Genomic DNA, 18,265 nt, shown 5'->3' on the forward strand with positions numbered 1-18,265 from the left:
TGAGTAGAGAAAATACGAGTTTAAAGTATTCTGTTTAACTGTCTTAATGGTATTATCATAACTTCTTCTGTTTCTCCCCATGTTAAAACTCACATCTTAGGGTGTTTATTGTGATTAGATTATAAATTATTAGAATAATTTGTTATTAGCCTGTGAACACTGTTAACTTTCAGCAACTTAGGTATTCTAAAAGCTAAATTTCTTTCTGTATGTCCTCTAGCTCTTGTTCTAATGCTGAATTTATTTGCCTTTTTACTTAGTTTGATAACTTGTTTAATAAGTTATTGGGTGATGATGAGGAAACCTAGCCCTGCCTATTCATTTGGGTAAGTTCAATTTGCTTTATTTTCTGCTAACTTATTGCTATTAAAATTAGTAGTTAAACTACTAATGAGCTAGCTTGAATATTTCTAGAAAATAAGTATTGCCTGTTTAGTGTGATAGTGATAAATAGTAAAAGTAGATTTTAAAAAGCATCTTCTAAGAGGATTCTAGATAGGAAACATAGATGATTAAATTTAAATCATATTAAAGTAAAATGTTCACATTAGGTTCTTTGCTATTTTACAAAGCAAATCTTAACATAAAATGTTCATTTTAAGGTCTTTGATACTTTGGTAATTTCTTATTTCAGTTAGAGAAGGTACAAAGGATTTTCGTGTATGTATCTTCTAGATGTTGAAGTAAGTGGGATACATTTTAACGTTGATGCAGTGGTAGAGGTGTATTTTTATCATGAGACTAGATTTATGACAACAACACACTGACAAAGATTTTGAGATTTCTGTGTCTATAGTTTAGAAATTGCTGAAAGCTGGAAAATAATCTTTTATATCAGAGGATTTTTTTTTATATTTATTCATTTATTTAGCTGTGCCAAGTCTTAGTTGCAGTATGTGGGATCTAGTTTCCTGACCAGGGATCGAACTCAGGGCACCTCCATTGGGGGTGTGGAGTCTTACCCACTGAACCACCAGGGAAGTCCCCGATTTTTTTATTATATTAGGAAAAGAAATGAATTCCTTTCAGATTCAAGGAAAGAACTAGAAAGAAAAATTTAACCTTGGTGGAGAAACTTCTTGAACCAAACTAAACTTTCTTTTCCATACTATTCATCAGGATTATATTCTTTCGAACAAAATCTGGTTTTATTTACTTAAGTAATAGGACAGAGTGAACATGAAATTTTATGCAAAATGCAAATATTTATGTGTCACTGAAATTTGATAGAGTTGGACTGTTACTATGATAACCATTTGTAGAGAATAGATATCTGTATATGGAAATCTCAACTCTTGAGTCAGGCTTTTGGTGGTGACAGAAATCCAACTCCAACTAATTTGGCGGGAAAATGATAATGTACTTTTTCAAAGTGCGGGAAGACTGAGGTAAGCTGGCACAGGGACACTCAGGACATTGTCTTTCTCTTACCTCAGTGGCCTGCTTTTCTCTGCATGTCAGGTTTGGTTTCTCAGACCATTTTTCTCCACTCTTCTGGAATGATAACTTCTAGCAAAACTTGGAACCTTCTCACCTTCCTCCTAGAGAGGAAAGGACTCTTCCCCAGCTCTAGTTCCGAAAATCATGAGAAGGAGCTGTTGGTTTTTCCGCCTTGGTATAGATGTTAGTCTTCTTAGTTCAGCTCCTGTGGCCAGGATACAAGGTTTAATAAAGACATGACAGCTCCCATTTTGGTCTCATTGCTTAGAGAATAGAAAATGAGAAAGCAATTAAATATAATTACAGTCAGTCACATGGCTTGAAGTATCATCTGTATCTGATAATGCCAAAATTCAGTTCTGCAGCACTGAGATTTATCTCATGTCAGTGTTCCCTTCATGCCAGCTTCACATGGGTGCATAATTGATGTCTTAAATTCAAGCTAAATTTCCTGTTGTGTTTTCTTTCCCCCAAATCTGTTCCTCTGTAGTTTTTCCCATCTTAGTAAATACACAGCCACTTAGTTGCTCAGGCAAAATCCTCGATTATTCTCTCATCACCCACATTTATCCATCAGGAGGTTATGTCAGGATAACTTACAAACACATCCAGAATCTGCCTCCACCCCCGTTTCTATCTCCGGTACTACCATCCTAACCAAGCTACCTTCGTTTCTTGCCTTCATCAACATCCTGTGTCCTAGTCCTAACTAGTCCGCATACTTAGCTTTTACTGTCGCTTGTAGTCCATTCTCTGTGTAGCAACCAGTGTTTGTTTTTTTAAGCCTAGGTCATGCTATCATTCTACTCCTTAAAACCATCCAGTTGTTTCCTATCACACTGAGAATAAAATCCTGACTCCTTTCCCTTGTTTATAAAGGCTTTGTATGACTTACACCCAGCCTACTTGTTTTCAGGTCACCACTGTCATGCACTCTTTGTGTCTATAATTTGAATATAACTTATTCTTGCTTTAGGATCTTTATGCAGACTGTTCTCTCTCCTTGAGATGCTCTTCACCTGATTCTTGCAAGATAAGCCCAGTTTTGTTATTCCAGTCTTAATCTTACCAAGTGCTAGTATCATTAAGTGACTGGGCCCAATCTAAAATGAATTCTAAAATAGATCACCCAGTTAGTCTCTTGTCACATCAGCCTGGACTTCCCTGCTGGCTCAGACAGTTAAGACTCTGCCTGCAGTGCAGGACACCCAGGTCCAGTCCCTAGGCTGGGAAGATCCCCTAGCAAAGGGAATGGCAACCCACTCCCAGTCGTCTTGCCTGGAGAATTCCATGGACAGAGGAGCCTGGCAGGCTGCAACCCAGCCCATGGGGCTGCAAACAGTTGGACACGACTGAGCGACTAACATTACACATCAGACTACTGTAATTCTCTGTATAGAACTTATCAGTAATTTTTTTGTCTCCCCCTTTAAAATATAGATTTCTTGGTAGCATGGACTGTTATCTTATTCCTTTCTTATATCCTTGTACAGTTTGATGAGTTTTAACAGATAAATATACTTGTATAACTACTATCTGGATCATTATATAAACCATTATGAGTTCCCCCAAAGCCTCCATTAATGACTTAAGGTTGAGTCAGAGTCAAACGCCGACAAAAGTAACCAGTATTCCGATTGCTGTCATTGCAGATTATTGTTGCCAGTTTTCAAATCATATAAATGGGATTGTAATATGTATCATCATATAGCAGTAATTCATTCTTGTTCTTTGCTCTAATATTCCAGTATGCCAACATACGTTTATATGTTCAACTATTGAAAGAAATTTAGGTAATTTTTAGCTTTTTGTTATTATGAATGAAACTACATATGGTCATTTTGTACTTTTCTTTTGGTATACATGTATGCTCATTTATGTTGGGCATATGTCTTTGAGTGAAATTACTGTCATAGAACTTGCATATATTTGTCATTAGAAGATAGGCTAATACCAAGCAGTTTTCCAGAGTGGTTTTGCATTTCTACTGGCAGTATACATTTCCACTGGCAGTATATCTGAGTTCTAGTTGCTTCATGTCCTTACCAACTGTTGGCATTGCCTTTTTTCTAGAAGCCATTCTAGGAAGTGCAGTGGTATCTCATTGTAGGTTTAAGTTATTTTCTTTATGAGTATTTGAACACTTTTTCTTATGTTTATTAGCCATTCAGATTACCTCTTTTCTGAAATCCTTGTTAAAGTGTTTTATCCATTTTTATATTGGGTTGCTTTTTTTTTCTTATTGATCCATAGGAGTTCTTTCATTCTCTTAAAGCTATCTTCTGATGCATGGAAAGTTTTTAATTTCAATGATAAAATTCAGTTTATCAGTCTTTTCCTTTACAGTTAGTACTTTCTGTGTACTTGTCAAGAAATCTTGGCCCAAGATCGTAAGATACTCTGCCCTGTCATTAGAAGTTTTACAATTTGACCTTTTACATATAGGCTTAACAATCAAACTAGAATTTGGTTTTTGTATATGGTTTGAAGTAGAGGTCAAGGCACATTGGTTTCTATATAGCTATTCAATTCGATAAAACATTAATTGAATCAAGTTTCTTTTTTTTTATTGCTTTTATGTGCTACTTTTTCTTTAATCAAGTAACTGTGTATGTGTTGGTCTGTTTCTGGATTCTCCTTTCTCTTCAAGGTGTATTTGTCTGTCTTTGCATCAGTTCTGTACTGTGTTAATTACTGTAGTTTGAAATCTTGTAGTGGAACACTGTAGTGGAAATCTTCCTACTTTGTTCTTTAGCCCTTTGCTTTCCTTCACCTTTTGCATTCCCATATGCACTTTAGTATCAACTTATCAATATCTACAGATAATGTTGCTGCATTTACATACTGTTTTTTTCATGGCCTTCTATAACCCACTTTTCTTCATTTACTTCCTTTCATGTCAGTAAATACATTTGTTATATTTTTAGTAATACATAATGGTCTTTTGTTGATTCCAACATTTTTCCGTTACCAATAGCAATGTGATGTATGTCCTTGATTATTTTATTATTTCCTGAATTTTGTACCTCCTGGAATTAAACCAGCTGATTTGAGGAGAAAAAAGTAATGTGATGAACATCCTTAATTATTTATTATCTTTTCTGAACATAATTATTTCCTTGAGAAATTTTAGTGTATGTACATACTACAAGTGTTGAATGCCATTAAATTCTGTATAGTGGCAAAAACCAAGATAAATAAGACCTCCAGGGATAATAAGACATATTCAATCAACTGCAATTATATGTAGATATGACAGGCAGTATCAGTTCAGTTCAGTCACTCAGTCGTGTCCGACTCTTTGCGACCCCATGAACCGCAGCACGCCAGGCCTCCCTGTCCATCACCAACTCCCGGAGTCCACCCAAACCCATGTCCATCGAGTCGGTGATGCCATCCAACCATCTCATTCTCTGTCATCCCGTTCTCCTCCTCCCCTCAATCTTTCCCAGCATCAGGGTCTTTTCAAATGAGTCAGCTTTTCACATCAGGTGGCCAAAGTATTGGAGTTTAAGCTTCAACGTCAGTCCTTCCAGTGAACACCCAGGACTGATCTTCTTCAGAATGGACTGGTTGGATCTCCTTGCAGTCCAAGGGACTCTCAAGAGCCTTCAACATCACAGTTCAAAAGCATCAGTTCTTCGGCGCTCAGCTTTCTTTATAGTCCAACTCTCACATCCATACATGACCACTGGAAAAACCATAGCCTTGACTAGACGGACCTTTGTTGACAAAGTATTTGAATATGTTATCTAGGTTGGTCATAATTTTCCTTCCAAGGAGTAAGCATCTTTTAATTTCATAGCTGCAATCACCATCTGCAGTGATTTTGGAGCCCCCCAAAATAAAGTCAGCCACTGTTTCCCTTGTTTCCCCATCTATTTGCCATGAAGTGATGGGACCGGATGCCATCATGACCTTAGTTTTCTGAATGTTGAGCCAACTTTTTCGCTCTCTTCTCTATAGTAGTGGCTAAAGTCATGGACACTAGAGCCAGGGTGTCTGAGTTTGTCAATCTGACCTCTCCACTTGCCAGCTATAGGACTCTAAACAGTTACTCTTCCTCTTGGGCTTCAGGTTCCTTATCTCTTACTTATTTATTTTTTTTAAAAGGGATAGAATAACCCTCATAAGGATTTAGATGAGGTAATGTGTTAAGTACTTTGACTGGTGTCTAACATAAAATGGGTCAATTAAGTGTTAGCTGTTATTATGATAATGAACATTTCTAGAGAATAAAAGCCATAGAGAATATATGTTGTATAAATAGGTACTCTTTCTAAAATCTTAGATATTTACTGTTTATTATCATTCTAGAAACTAGACTTTTTTAAACAGTGTTTGGCTTATAGTAGTTACACTTGTAGTGAGTGAGTGAATGTGTTATAGAGATGCTAGTTTGTGAATTGAAAAAATTATGCTAATTTAATTGATTTTCCAATTTCAGATTTGAAAGATTAGAAGTCCTGGCTGTGTTTGCCTCCACAGTCTTGGCACAGTTGGGAGCTCTCTTTATTTTAAAAGAAAGGTACATTTGTATATGATGTTTCTGTCACTGCAGATTCTACCTATGCTACCTTTGGAAATATGAAAGAATCCAGTGAGACATTCTGGTTTAAAAGGGTATACAAATTAATATGAGCAATGCTGGAGATTTGATAGTATAATTTCTTCATGTTTCAGACTTTTCTCCCTCTTTATACCCTTCTTTTATTACCTTTGATACTACTAAATCCAGTCATAAGTGATGGGAATAAAAGGCAGGGATTCAGTCAGACATGTTTTAATGCTTAGTATAAACCCAAAAGCAGGTTTGTTAGACAAAGATTGGACATTGCACCTGGAGGATAATTTGTGGGTCTGTTTGTCTCATCACTACTAGTAATCAACAGGTCATATTTAAAAGTTTTGTGAATTTATTAGATTAATTATGTATTTAATAAAGTTTTTTAACTTATTTCTTTAATACATTAACATTATTTCTTTCTTTTAGCGCAGAACGCTTTTTGGAGCAGCCTGAGATACACACGTAAGATTCTACTTTTGCCATATAATATACTATTAAGTTTGATTCCCAGTGATTAATTGGTATATTATGAAATAGTGATTACTTTGGCCCATACTAGAGTTCAGAGTGTGGTAATATATATTTCACAAGCAAAATCCCCAAATCCCAAGATGCCTTCTTTTCACCCTTAACTGTTCCCAAGCCCCTACATTTTTATACTGAACAGAATGGCCTCTCTACTGTGATGTCAGGTCCCTCAGTATTTCCAAACCCAGGTGAACATGCTAAACCAGCCTTGTCTTGTCTTCTATAATTTGGATCCCCAAATTTTTTAGTAGCATCTCTAGAAGAGATGGAAATGTTATTAGCTGTAACATAGTTGTTAACTGTGTGGATCTATTCTGATCAGTTTCATTCAGGACAGTTTGACTTAGCCAGCAGACTATAAACCAAATACCTGTAGCATTTCTGAAGACTTATAACAGCAATTACCTGTAAGAAGACACTGTTAATGCTAAGGGTCTTTTTTGGAGGGGTGGGGATCCCATGTAAGATAGAGCAACCACATGCAGAACATGGGTCATGGAGCTAGAAACCGAGTTCAAATTCTGACTGTAAATATTGAAGCAGACCACTCTGCTCCTTCATCTCCTAGTCTCGCTACATGCTGAAATTACATATTAATATTACCAAGAAAAAAATAACAGTGTTATTCTTTTTAGGGGAAGATTATTAGTTGGTACTTTTGTGGCTCTTTCCTTCAACCTGTTCACAATGCTTTCAATTCGGAATAAACCTTTTGCTTATGTTTCTGAAGGTATGTTTTGGTTTACCATTAATAAAAATCCAATTAATTTTTCAAAGCAACAAGTCTTTTGTTTGTTTCATTGATTCATAAATCAACGAGAAAGTGTATCCTGAGGAAAAGAAAGGACTACCTCCCCCTAAAGTTCTAAAATCTGCAGAAAATTATGAAGCAGAAAATTAAGAAAAAGAATCTAACTTTTTAAGCTTTAAAATAACATATTCCTTAAAAACAAGCAGAACTGACATATTAAATAACATGAGATAAAAAATGACATTTACCAGATAACATGAATGAAATTTTAAATATATAAACTACCTAAGAACGCATTTTAGAAGCCTCAGCGTACATAGACTAGTTGATGTGCTCATTGCAAATAATTATATTTTGTTAATTAACTTCATTCCCAGGAACTCTCTGGGGCAATGATGGGTGGGCATATATTTGAGAGTAGCCAGATTTTGGTCCTTTTGATACATTCTTTTACTTTCAAGTCTTTAAAAATTCAGATAGAATTTTTCATTTTAGTGGTCTAAATTATTGACATTTTTCACTAATTTCAGTGTTTTGGAATCCTACTCCCCAAAACCAGGTTAACCACTGTTGGATGGCTGGAGGAGTTTTACCTCACTTTACACTGAGGTAAAAACAAAAGCGGGCTGTGTACACACACCTACACTTTGAAGAAAAAATAGGGGAAGGTCTTTATAAGTCCCACTGACTTGAATACCAAGATAACCAGGGGAAGAAAGCTTTCTGAAATACCCATTCAAGCTTAAACAACTTCCTAAGTGTCATGAAGTATGAGTTGTATTTGTATGAACTAGAGTTTAAGAATTACAGCATAAACTAGAAAATTAAATAATGATATTTATGATCATCAGAATTATTTTGAAAAAACTTTATTAAAATACTGTTATGCTCATTCTTGAAATTTTAAGAAGGTACAAAGATTTACAAACTGTGTTTCCTTGAAGAGCAAAAAATACAAGAAGGAAATAGTACTGGTAATCTCATGTGCCAGAGATAACATCTGTTAGCATTTCTGTTTTGTTCCTTTTTTTTTTCTGTGCACATATGTATATTTTTTTACATACTTAGAATTGTATCAGTTAAAAATTTTATGTTTGGCTTTTTTCACTTAACTTTATGTCTTGAATATTGCCTGTTATTAAATACTCTTTGAAAAATAATTTTTGAATGCTTGGATAACATTTTGTCATGCATATTTTAAAAAATTAGTCTATTGTACATATTCAACTTTTCCTTTTAACTGTAACCACCTTTTTACTATCAGATTTCTTGTATGCATTTCTAATCTTCTCAGAGAAAAAATTATAAATGGGTTAAAGATACAGTATATTTTTTAAGTGTTTGATATATATTGCCAAGTTTATTTCCAGAAAAATCATCTAGTTTGTATTTATATTAGCTGGAAATGAAAGTTTGCAGAAATATCAAGATTTACAACATGAGTTGAAATTTGAGTGAAAAATAATATTAAAGCACTTTCTGCCAGGCACTGTGCTCAATACTCTACACAGAACCCATTTAATTCTTCCTGTAACCGTATAAGGTAGATCATTTTATTCTCCCCACTTTACAGTGAGGCACTGAGAGATTAAGTCACTTGCCTCAGGCCTCAGTCAAGGGGAGGGTTGAGGTTGAAGCCAAATATTCTGGCATCAGAGTCTGCTTTAACTGCTGTTCTAGGCCACTTTTTATATGGCTTGCCAATCTTTTCTACATCATGGTGCACATAAATGAGAACTTCTGTAGCACCCTGGGGTAAGCGTAAAAGTATGCTTGCACCTGGAGGCTACATGTCCAGGGTCAGTCACTGACTGCCACCTGCGTGTAGCCAGATACCTGGCCTCTCTGAAAGCTAAGAGAATTAGTAATTGGTGGACCTGCAACTCATTCTCAACACACTGGTTAGGACGCTTTGCTTTGCCGTATAATAAGCCTTTAAAACGTCAAATTAATAGTAACGATGACATATGTAAGTTCATTGATTCCATCAGGTCAGCTATGTGCTGTAGTTGAAACTACTTTTCATTTAGTATCCTAAAGGCATAAAAAAGAAAAAAGTTCTAGGTATAATGTATCCCTTTGTAGTGTTACATAGTAATCATGAAATTTATTTTTTAAATTTAAGAATCAAGTATTTCTGGTAATTAATAATTATTTCTGGTAATTTTAATAATTTAAGTATTTTCTTTTTAAAGCTGCTAGTACAAGTTGGCTTCAAGAGCATGTTGCAGATCTTAGTAGAAGGTAAGATGTTTGGGGTTTCATAAAATACATATTGTTAAAGGAATGCACAGGAAACATATCTATTATGGGAACTTAACATTATTCATTGCTGAGGTTACTGTATGAATCTCACAGATCAGATTCTTCTTTTCCCTTCACTTTTTCTTATTTTTTAATTGATGATACAAAAAAGAACTTTACAAGTGAGAGATTTGTTCTCAAATCCTCCTTGTTAAACAATTTATGATACTAAAATACAAGTCATCTTTTATATAGTTTTCATTATTATTACATAAGTTTTGCTAATGAGTACTCTTTTTGTTTGTTTTTTCATAGCTTGTGTGGAATTATTCCAGGACTTAGCAGTATCTTCCTTCCCCGAATGAATCCATTTGTTTTGATTGATCTTGCTGGAGCATTTGCTCTTTGTATTACGTATATGCTAATTGAAATTAAGTAAGTACTTTTTATTGCTCTCAAGTGGATTTCCATTCCTGGGGCCTGATTTTTAAGGGCATTAGGATGCATGCAGATTAAGTTTATAGCATGTTTATGACCTGTGCAACTTTGGTCAAGTCTTGTCCTCAAGTGTCTTCATCTGAAAAAATTAAGGGGGTTGGATTCAATAAGAAATCTTGACTACAATCTATAATGCAGATGGAAAAACTATTTAAATTCCCTTCTGCTGGCCAGATGAGTGAAACAGAAGAGGAGAGTAAGAGACACATAAATCACAGCTGCTGCTGCTGCTAAGTTGCTTCAGTCGTGTCCGACTCTGTGCGACCCCATAGACGGCAGCCCACCAGGCTCCGGCAGCCCACCAGGCTCCGCCGTCCCTGGGATTCTCCAGCCAAGAACACTGGAGTGGGTTGCCATTTCCTTCTCCAGTGCATGAAAGTGAAAAGTGAAAGTGAAGCCACAGCTGCTGTTGCTGAATGAGGAAAGAGGAGTAGATGTGAACCAATTTTTTTTTAAAAGCAAGCCTATTAAGAAATAGTCTTTAGCAAGCTTAAGTTTAATGTTATGACATTATTCTTTGACTCCCTACCCTTTTGCCTACTCTCCTAGGACATCACATACCATTGTTTGTATTTTCTACCTTTGTGTGATTCCTTCACTTTATTTCTAGCCCAGATCTCTATATCTCGGAGCCTATCTTCTGTTCATGTCCACCTTGACTGAACCTGTTTTCCCCATCCGCTAAACTGCTTTTTTTTTGTATTTCTGTGAGAGTGAATGCTACTACCATCTAATCTTTGCATTCTACTTTTTTTGTTGTTCGTTTTAATTTTATTTATGTGTGGCTGCACTGGGTCTTTATTGCTTCATAGGCTTTTTTCTGGTTGTAAGTGGGGGCTAGTTGTGCTCAGGCTGCTCCCTGCATTCGCATCTCTTGTTGTGGAGCACGGGCTCTAGGGTGCACAGGCTTCAGTAGTTGTGGTGCATGGTCTTAGTTCTGTGGCATGTGGGATCTTCCTGAATCAGGGATCAAACCCGTGTCTCCTGCGTTGGCAGGCAGATTCTTTACCCCTGAGCCACCAGGGAAGCCCTGCTTTCCACTTTTACTGCTGCTGCTGCTAAGTCACTTCAGTCGTGTCCGACTGTGTGACCCCATAGACAGCAGCCCACCAGGCTCCTCCATCCATGGGATTTTCTAGTACTCCAGCAAGAGTACTGGAGTGGGATGCCATTGCCTTCTCCGTCACACATCTTTAGTTACCTGCTATTTTGCTACTGAAGTGATTATTAAAAGTTGCAAATCTAGACATAATATTTTGCTGTTTCAAAATCCTCTGCTTTGTATACTTAACAAAATTAAAAGTTGTTAGTATGGTGAAGCCTCTGTCAACCTTACTAGCCATCCATCTGCCTATACGTACCTGTTCATAGCTTCTTCACTGCAGTAGGATTTTCATGCCCTTGCACATGCTGCTTTCACTGCCTACAGTATCTTGCCCCCATCATCTTGGCCATCTTTGAAGGCTCAGCTCAGAAGTCACCTTTTTTATTTAGCCTTTCTGGATTATCCTACCCCTGTAGGCTCGCTACTCACTCCTTTGTGCAGCCGTGATACTCTGTAGGACTTCTCCTTTGTACTCAAAGTCATTTCTTGTATTTTTCACATGGGTGTTTCCTGTCATTTCAAAGGCAGGAACTGTGTCTTTACTTGTGTTTCTATTCCCAGCTTATAGGAAAAAGTGAAAAAGAGTACATGATTAGTTTGTAACCTTTGGCATTTTTGGTCTCTGTTGTTAATAGAGCTGTGAACTACTGATGAGCTATTGTACTTCAGTCACAGTGTTTACTGTAACAAATTCTTAAAAATCTCATCTTATGAAATTCCTGGGGAATTTGAAATTTTTTAATACTAATTATTGGAAAGTTTATGTTTACAGCAAGTTGATAGAATCACAGATGAATTCCATTGGTCTTTATCAGAAATTACTAGTTAAAGGTTTTTATTTATTGCAGCAAATACATATATATGACATAATTACAGTTGACAAGTAGATTAAAAGTACATTGTGGGGAAATTTTTTTTCTTCATCATCTCTCTTCACACAAATTAACATAATTATTAGTTATTTTCCCTTAAACTTTGGCAAGAAAGGATTCTAAAAACTTTCTTTTTTCCTTTGAGATGCTCTCATGGCAGTAGTAGCCAGCTGTGGTAAAATAGTCCTGTTGCTTGAGATAATTAAAGTTTGGTGGATTAAATTGTAAGAAGCCTAGTGAAGGATTTAAATTTAACATTTAAACATTTAATCTTAATTTAACATTTAAGATTTAGAATTGTTTTTTCTTTTTAGTAATTATTTTGCTGTAGACACTGCATCAGCCATTGCCATTGCTCTGATGACGTTTGGCACTATGTATCCCATGAGTGTGTACAGTGGGAAAGTATTACTCCAGGTAATGGTCATCTTTCAGTATGCATGCTTAAAATTAGCTATGTTCTTTTACCAGGTTATAAAAATAAACGTGTTCTTCTGCCAGATTATGAAATTTTTAGCTGCTGGAGGGTCCTATTGGAAGTGAAGCCAAACAGTAACCTCTGAAATTTGTGTAGTAAGAACCAGATGAAATTATGTTGGTGTAAAAAATAGGCACAAATGAGTCTTCATATATTTACATATAAGACAAAAACATAAATGAGAAACTTTGCCTCTAATAATATTTCAGGTAAAAACAATATTAGTTAAAATCTCTTTAGATACTTATTTTCCCCTAATAAATGTATTTTGGCTATTAATATAATCCAGTTATGATTGTTTTCTTATTTCCTATCCTTGAATTAGTGAGACTTCTAAATTTCAAACTTAAAAATGAGAAATTACTCCTTATTGAAACAATAGGAACACCTGTAGACAGCACCTGACTAGAAAGATGGTTTCCCAGGACTAGATGAATATATAAGCACTGCTTCTCATTATGTCTCTCCCACACGTCTTTTCTAAAACATATGGGTTGTATCTCCCTCTCCAGAAGCAACAATAACAATAAGGTATTCGTTTACTAGTGCTGTGTCTTATACAAAATTTTACTTTCTTAAAGATTTTTTGTTGATTTGTTGGTTCTTTAAGGCTTATTTGGTTACAGAAATAGCAGCTTCTTTGCAAGATAAGAAATAAGCGTGGGTGGATTCCTGATGTTGCTTTATGAGTGAGTCAGTTGAAACCTCTCTTTCTTAAACCATGTGAAGGCACATGTGAAACAAAGCCAAGGCTGGTATAAAATGCATGTTTGTTTGTTTTTTTACTGTCAGGACCACTGTTGCAGAATTTTTTATCTCTCTAGATTCATGTTCTATTTTATTTTTTTTTCTCCTAGACAACACCACCCCATGTTATCGGTCAGTTGGACAAACTTATCAGAGAGGTAAGATGGAATAATAAAATCATTTTAATTTATGATCAGAGAATACAAAGAGTGGGTACAAATAATTTCAGGCTCTTTCTAGAATTTTAGGGAAGTTTTTGTAACATAGTGACAAAAATAGAAAAATTTGACCACTTGCTCATTCTGGAAGCCAAATTCACTTGAAATAAATGTAGACGGTAATTGTCTAAAGACCACACTATTTGTTATAAAGAGCTGTGAATTACATGATTCTGTACTCAAACCTGGGCTTCCCAGGTGACCCAGTGGTAAAGAATCCAACTGCCAATGCAGGAGACACAGGAGATGCAGGTTTGATCCCTGGGTCGGGAAGCTCCTCTGGAGGAGGAAATGGCAACCCACTCCATTCTTGCTGGGGAAATTCCATTGACAGAGGAGGCTGTAGTCCATGGGGTTGCAAAGAGTTGGACAAGACTGAGCACGCACACACACAAGCATATTCAAACTTAGGATTTTAATTCAGTCAGAGGCACTTTGACATGGTGATTGCTTCACCACATAGTAGGTTTTGATTTTGTATTGTTTTAAAATTCCACCTGTTAACTAATTAAGGAATAAGATAATCAAATTATTTGAATGTTGAGAGTAATTAAGACTATTGATTGTCACTATCACAGAGGCCACTTTGATCAGTGTAGCTGACCACTTGTCTCAGCTACTAGGTCTATGCCACTGTACCAATGGGCTATACACTGTCCTTGGAATTTCCTTTTGGCTCAAATCCAGATGATATCCTGTGTTGTACAGAAATGTGTTGAAAGAGAATCCAGAGGAAGAAATCATTGAGAAGACAAAAATTCTGATACCTCAAGTACTGGATATAAACATATACTATACTAATAAGATAAAAAGAACTACACACTGTTGGAACAAGGTGTGCGTGAGGGAAGTAAAGACCTAATTCTAAAGAGACTGGTGCAGATAAGAAACTTGTGAAAAAAAAAACCAGACCCTGGCTCAGTATGGAAGAAGAAGAAATGATATCTTGAGTGAATGGTCTGGCACTTGGCTAATGAGTGTCTTCAGACAGGGTCTGATCATGTCATTCCTAGGTGTGGAGCAAGTCCATAATTTGACTCAGTTGTGTTGGATATGTCAAATACACAAACTCTGTTTCTGTGTTTTTGATTAGGTATCTACCTTGGATGGAGTTTTGGAAGTCCGAAATGAGCATTTTTGGACCCTAGGTTTTGGCTCATTGGTATGCTTTCTATGTATTACTTTAGTTATATTTTAAAACATAGTTTATAATTTTTAGGCTCTTTACCAGCTCCCTCATGGCTCAGCTGGTAAAGAATCTGCCTGCAATGTGGGAGACCTGGGTTTGATCCCTGGGTTGGGAAAATCCCCTGGAGAAGGAAAAGGCTACCCACTCCGGTATTCTGGCCTGGAGAATTCCATGGGCTATATATATTACTTTAGTTATAATTTAAAACATAGTTTATAATTTTTAAAACTGAGAAAAGTGTTTCTTTAAAATTTTTATGGATCCTTTGATTCCCATTTCTGTTCAATAAAGTAAAATATGTAGATGGATTCAGTAACCTAATTGAGATTAATTAAGGGATGTTTTTCTTCATTTTTTTCCTTTCAAACTAAATGATCTTAATACTGGCCTGTTCAAAAGAGAAAAATCCATAGTCAGACATTCCTAAATATGAAAATGTTGCAAAAGTAAAATGTGCTTTTATTTTCTTTTTATTACAGTTCTGACTTTGGAGATTTTTGCTGAATATGTTAAAGAGCTATTATAATAGCTGTTTCAGCATAAAATTCTATCTTTTCTAATCCAGTTTTGACCTTATTACCAAAGAGATTTTGTTATGGCATGATTTTATTCCTATGTCAGGAATGATGAAGAAAATACAGGAAAGTACCCAGAAAAAAAAATTGAAACAACCATAATCCTATCATGTGAAGAAAACTGCTATTGATTTTTTGGTTTAATACTTACATACTTAAACTCTTTAGAAAATGAGGTCATGCTGTTTTATAATTTGTTGTTTTCACTTAATATATCATAAACAGTTCTCCATGTTATTAAATATTACTCTTCTACAGTACCAGTTTTTAAAAAAAAAATAGGATTTGACTTTTGTAACATAGATTTTAGAGGCAGATTAGGGTTGTTCCAACAGCTCAGTGATATCACTGCTTTGCAGTCTTTAGTTCAGACTTACACTCTTTTAATGGAAAAATGGCTACTGCATCTCTCCCTTCCCCTGCTCTTCCTCTCTGACTCATTATTTTGGATATCTAAAACTCATTCTGTAGTAAATTCTTCAGAAAAAGGCCCTTGCAAATAATATTCCCTAAATTTTTGCATGTTGAAAACAGTTGTGAACATTGTTGAAAATCATTTGGCTGGATATAACATCCTGAGCAGATATTTTATTTTCTTGAGGTTCTTACCTCTGGCATAAGACATTATTGTAATAAACCCTGATGACTCATAGTCTTATTTTTTCCCGTTGATATGTGACTTGATCTTTTTACCTCTATGCCTAAAATATTTTTTCAGTCCAGTAATTTTACTAGAATCTGTCCTGGTGTTGATGGTCAGTTATTTCAGGGATGCAGTATACCTTTCTATAATGTTATTTCAAAAACAGTTCTTTAAAATTTTCAGGAAAGTTTTCTTTAATTAAAGTTCTTAATAGTTTCTTCTCTTGCTTTGATTTTCTTCTTTGGAAATGCCTATTATAAGCATGGTGGAGCTTTACCTTTCTTTCATATTTGTTATTTTCTTTCAGTTACTTAGTGTCTCAATTTCCTTTGATTTTTAAAACTTCTCTTTTTATCTTTTTTTTTTTTCATAATATACCTGTATATTTATTGCTTTTCTAGCTTAATCTTTGTTTCAGAAATTCGGGGAGTGGGCATGCTTCGCGACTTGCCCTATCTTAGTTCCCTGACCAGAGATTGAACCCAGGCCCACAGCAGTCAGAGGACCAAGTCCTAACCACTGGACAGCTAGGGAATTCCCTGAAAAAAATTTTTTTTCATGTATTTCTAATTGTCACTCCATTTCTAGGTTTTCTATTTTGATTTATATTCTACTTAATCAATTCAAAAATTGATTTGAAAAAGAAAGTCAGTTCTCATCAGTTTTGTAGGTAAATCTTTCCAATCTTTTATAATCTATTCTGTATTCTCCTTTTTTCTTATAATAACTATGTGTGGGATTTGGATTCAGGTCTTTTCTTTTGCTCCTTTTTATGTGAAATTCGTTTTCCTGAATTTTAAAATAAAAAATGGTTTAAGGTAGTGTGTCTAAATTCATGGTTCTAGAGTTCCCTCTTCTGATGAGTCTGTGAAGTGAAAGTTTTTTCCCTCTTGGTTCTGTTACTCTCCCAATTGTATCTGAACCTTCTTTATCCTCTGTTTCTACTCTGCTGCTCAATTTAGATTCTCTTCCCAGCTGTTTCTTCTTAATGTGGGGCTTTGTGCTGGAAGGGAGCTTTTGAGAGCTCACAGGGTCGTCCTACTCCAGTTCTTCATATCTTATTGCAGACACAGTGCATTCACCCGGCATTGAAAGTGCAAAACACCTTCCAGTTCCCAGCTGCCTTTCTCAAATTCACTGTCCTAGATTTCCATGAAGAGCTAGTTACTTACTGTGAGGTTTTTAGGTCAATCAGATGCCCTATTGTATCCTCTACAGATGCTGATACCTTATAGGTCTTACAGTTTGTATTTGGGTTTTTTAGGGCGTTGTGTTATCTTTTTTTTTTTTTTGGTAGGTGTTGTCCATAGGTTTTTGAATTTGCTATCTTAGTTTCTGTTTTTATGGGGATATTTGGGGCATTTCAAAAAATGCTACCAATGTTTCTTTCAAGAATCCCATCATAATTCATAATGACTGCAGAATTTTACAATATATGAATATACCATATTTTATTTAATCAATCCTCTAATATATAAATTTTTTTTTCTTAGCTGTGCTATGCAGCATGCAAGATCAAGGCCATTATTTAATTGGGGATGGGAGGTTTTGATGTTGAGTTGAATGAGTTCTTTTATGTCTTCATCAGACATACTATTTGCAAATATCTTCTCCCATTCAGTAAGTTGCCTTTGATGGTTTCCTTCACTGCAAAAGCTTTTTAGTTTGATGAGGTCCCATTTGCTTATTTTTGCTTCTATGGCCCTTGCCTGAGGAGACAGATCAAAAAAATATTGCAGAGGCTGATGTCAAGGAGCTTATTACTGCTTGTGTTTTCTTAAGTTTACTCGTGTACATGGTATGAGAAAATGTTCTAGTTTTGTTCTTTTGCATGTAGCTATCCAGTTTTCCCAGCACCACTTGTTGAAGGAACTGTCTCTTCCCCTTTGTATTTTCTGCCTCCTTCATTATAGACTAATTGACCATATGTGTGTGGATTTATTTTTGGGTTCTCTGTTCTGTTCCATTGATCTGTGTGTCTGGTTTGTGCCAGTACGGTGCTATTTTGATTACTATAATAGTATATTATACTACAAATATGTTGGGGGAATGTGTAATTTCCTCGGTTCTGTCTCGCTGCAGCAAAAATTTGAAGCAGTGGACCAGTGTTACAGCTAGGTTACAGCTCAGTTTTATTTGGTAAACAAAGGAAAATACATCCTCGAGGAGGGAGGATGGGCCAACCCAAAAAAAGAGAGGGGCTCAGTTTTGGCTCCTTTTTTATCTTCTTTCTCCTCCCCCTGAACCTGCCCTATGTAAACTGGGCTAGCCAGGAGGGCTGTTTGTTTCACCTGAGGTCCTCACTCTGGTCCTTGGACCTTCCTTTGTTCTATTTTTGTGGGCTTTTTCCTTTCTTTGTCTTTTAGGCACCACTATTTTGGACTCCTTTTTCCTATTCTAGCTATCTAAC

General features: G+C 35.8%; 1 protein-coding gene across 1 annotated transcript in view; it reads left to right on the plus strand.

Annotated features, from left to right (window-relative positions):
* The window catches only part of SLC30A6 (solute carrier family 30 member 6), a 41,753-nt gene that overhangs the window by 11,693 nt on the left and 11,795 nt on the right, over positions 1-18,265 (plus strand). Inside the window, exons 5-13 of the mRNA XM_052649697.1 lie at positions 261-326; positions 5,888-5,968; positions 6,434-6,469; positions 7,171-7,265; positions 9,482-9,530; positions 9,846-9,965; positions 12,320-12,422; positions 13,341-13,388; positions 14,542-14,610. Coding sequence (XP_052505657.1) covers positions 261-326; positions 5,888-5,968; positions 6,434-6,469; positions 7,171-7,265; positions 9,482-9,530; positions 9,846-9,965; positions 12,320-12,422; positions 13,341-13,388; positions 14,542-14,610 — 667 coding nt within the window. The remainder of the gene's footprint in view (positions 1-260; positions 327-5,887; positions 5,969-6,433; positions 6,470-7,170; positions 7,266-9,481; positions 9,531-9,845; positions 9,966-12,319; positions 12,423-13,340; positions 13,389-14,541; positions 14,611-18,265) is intronic.

This window comes from Budorcas taxicolor, chromosome 11 (assembly GCF_023091745.1).
Source record: "Budorcas taxicolor isolate Tak-1 chromosome 11, Takin1.1, whole genome shotgun sequence".
NCBI lineage: Eukaryota > Metazoa > Chordata > Mammalia > Artiodactyla > Bovidae > Budorcas > Budorcas taxicolor.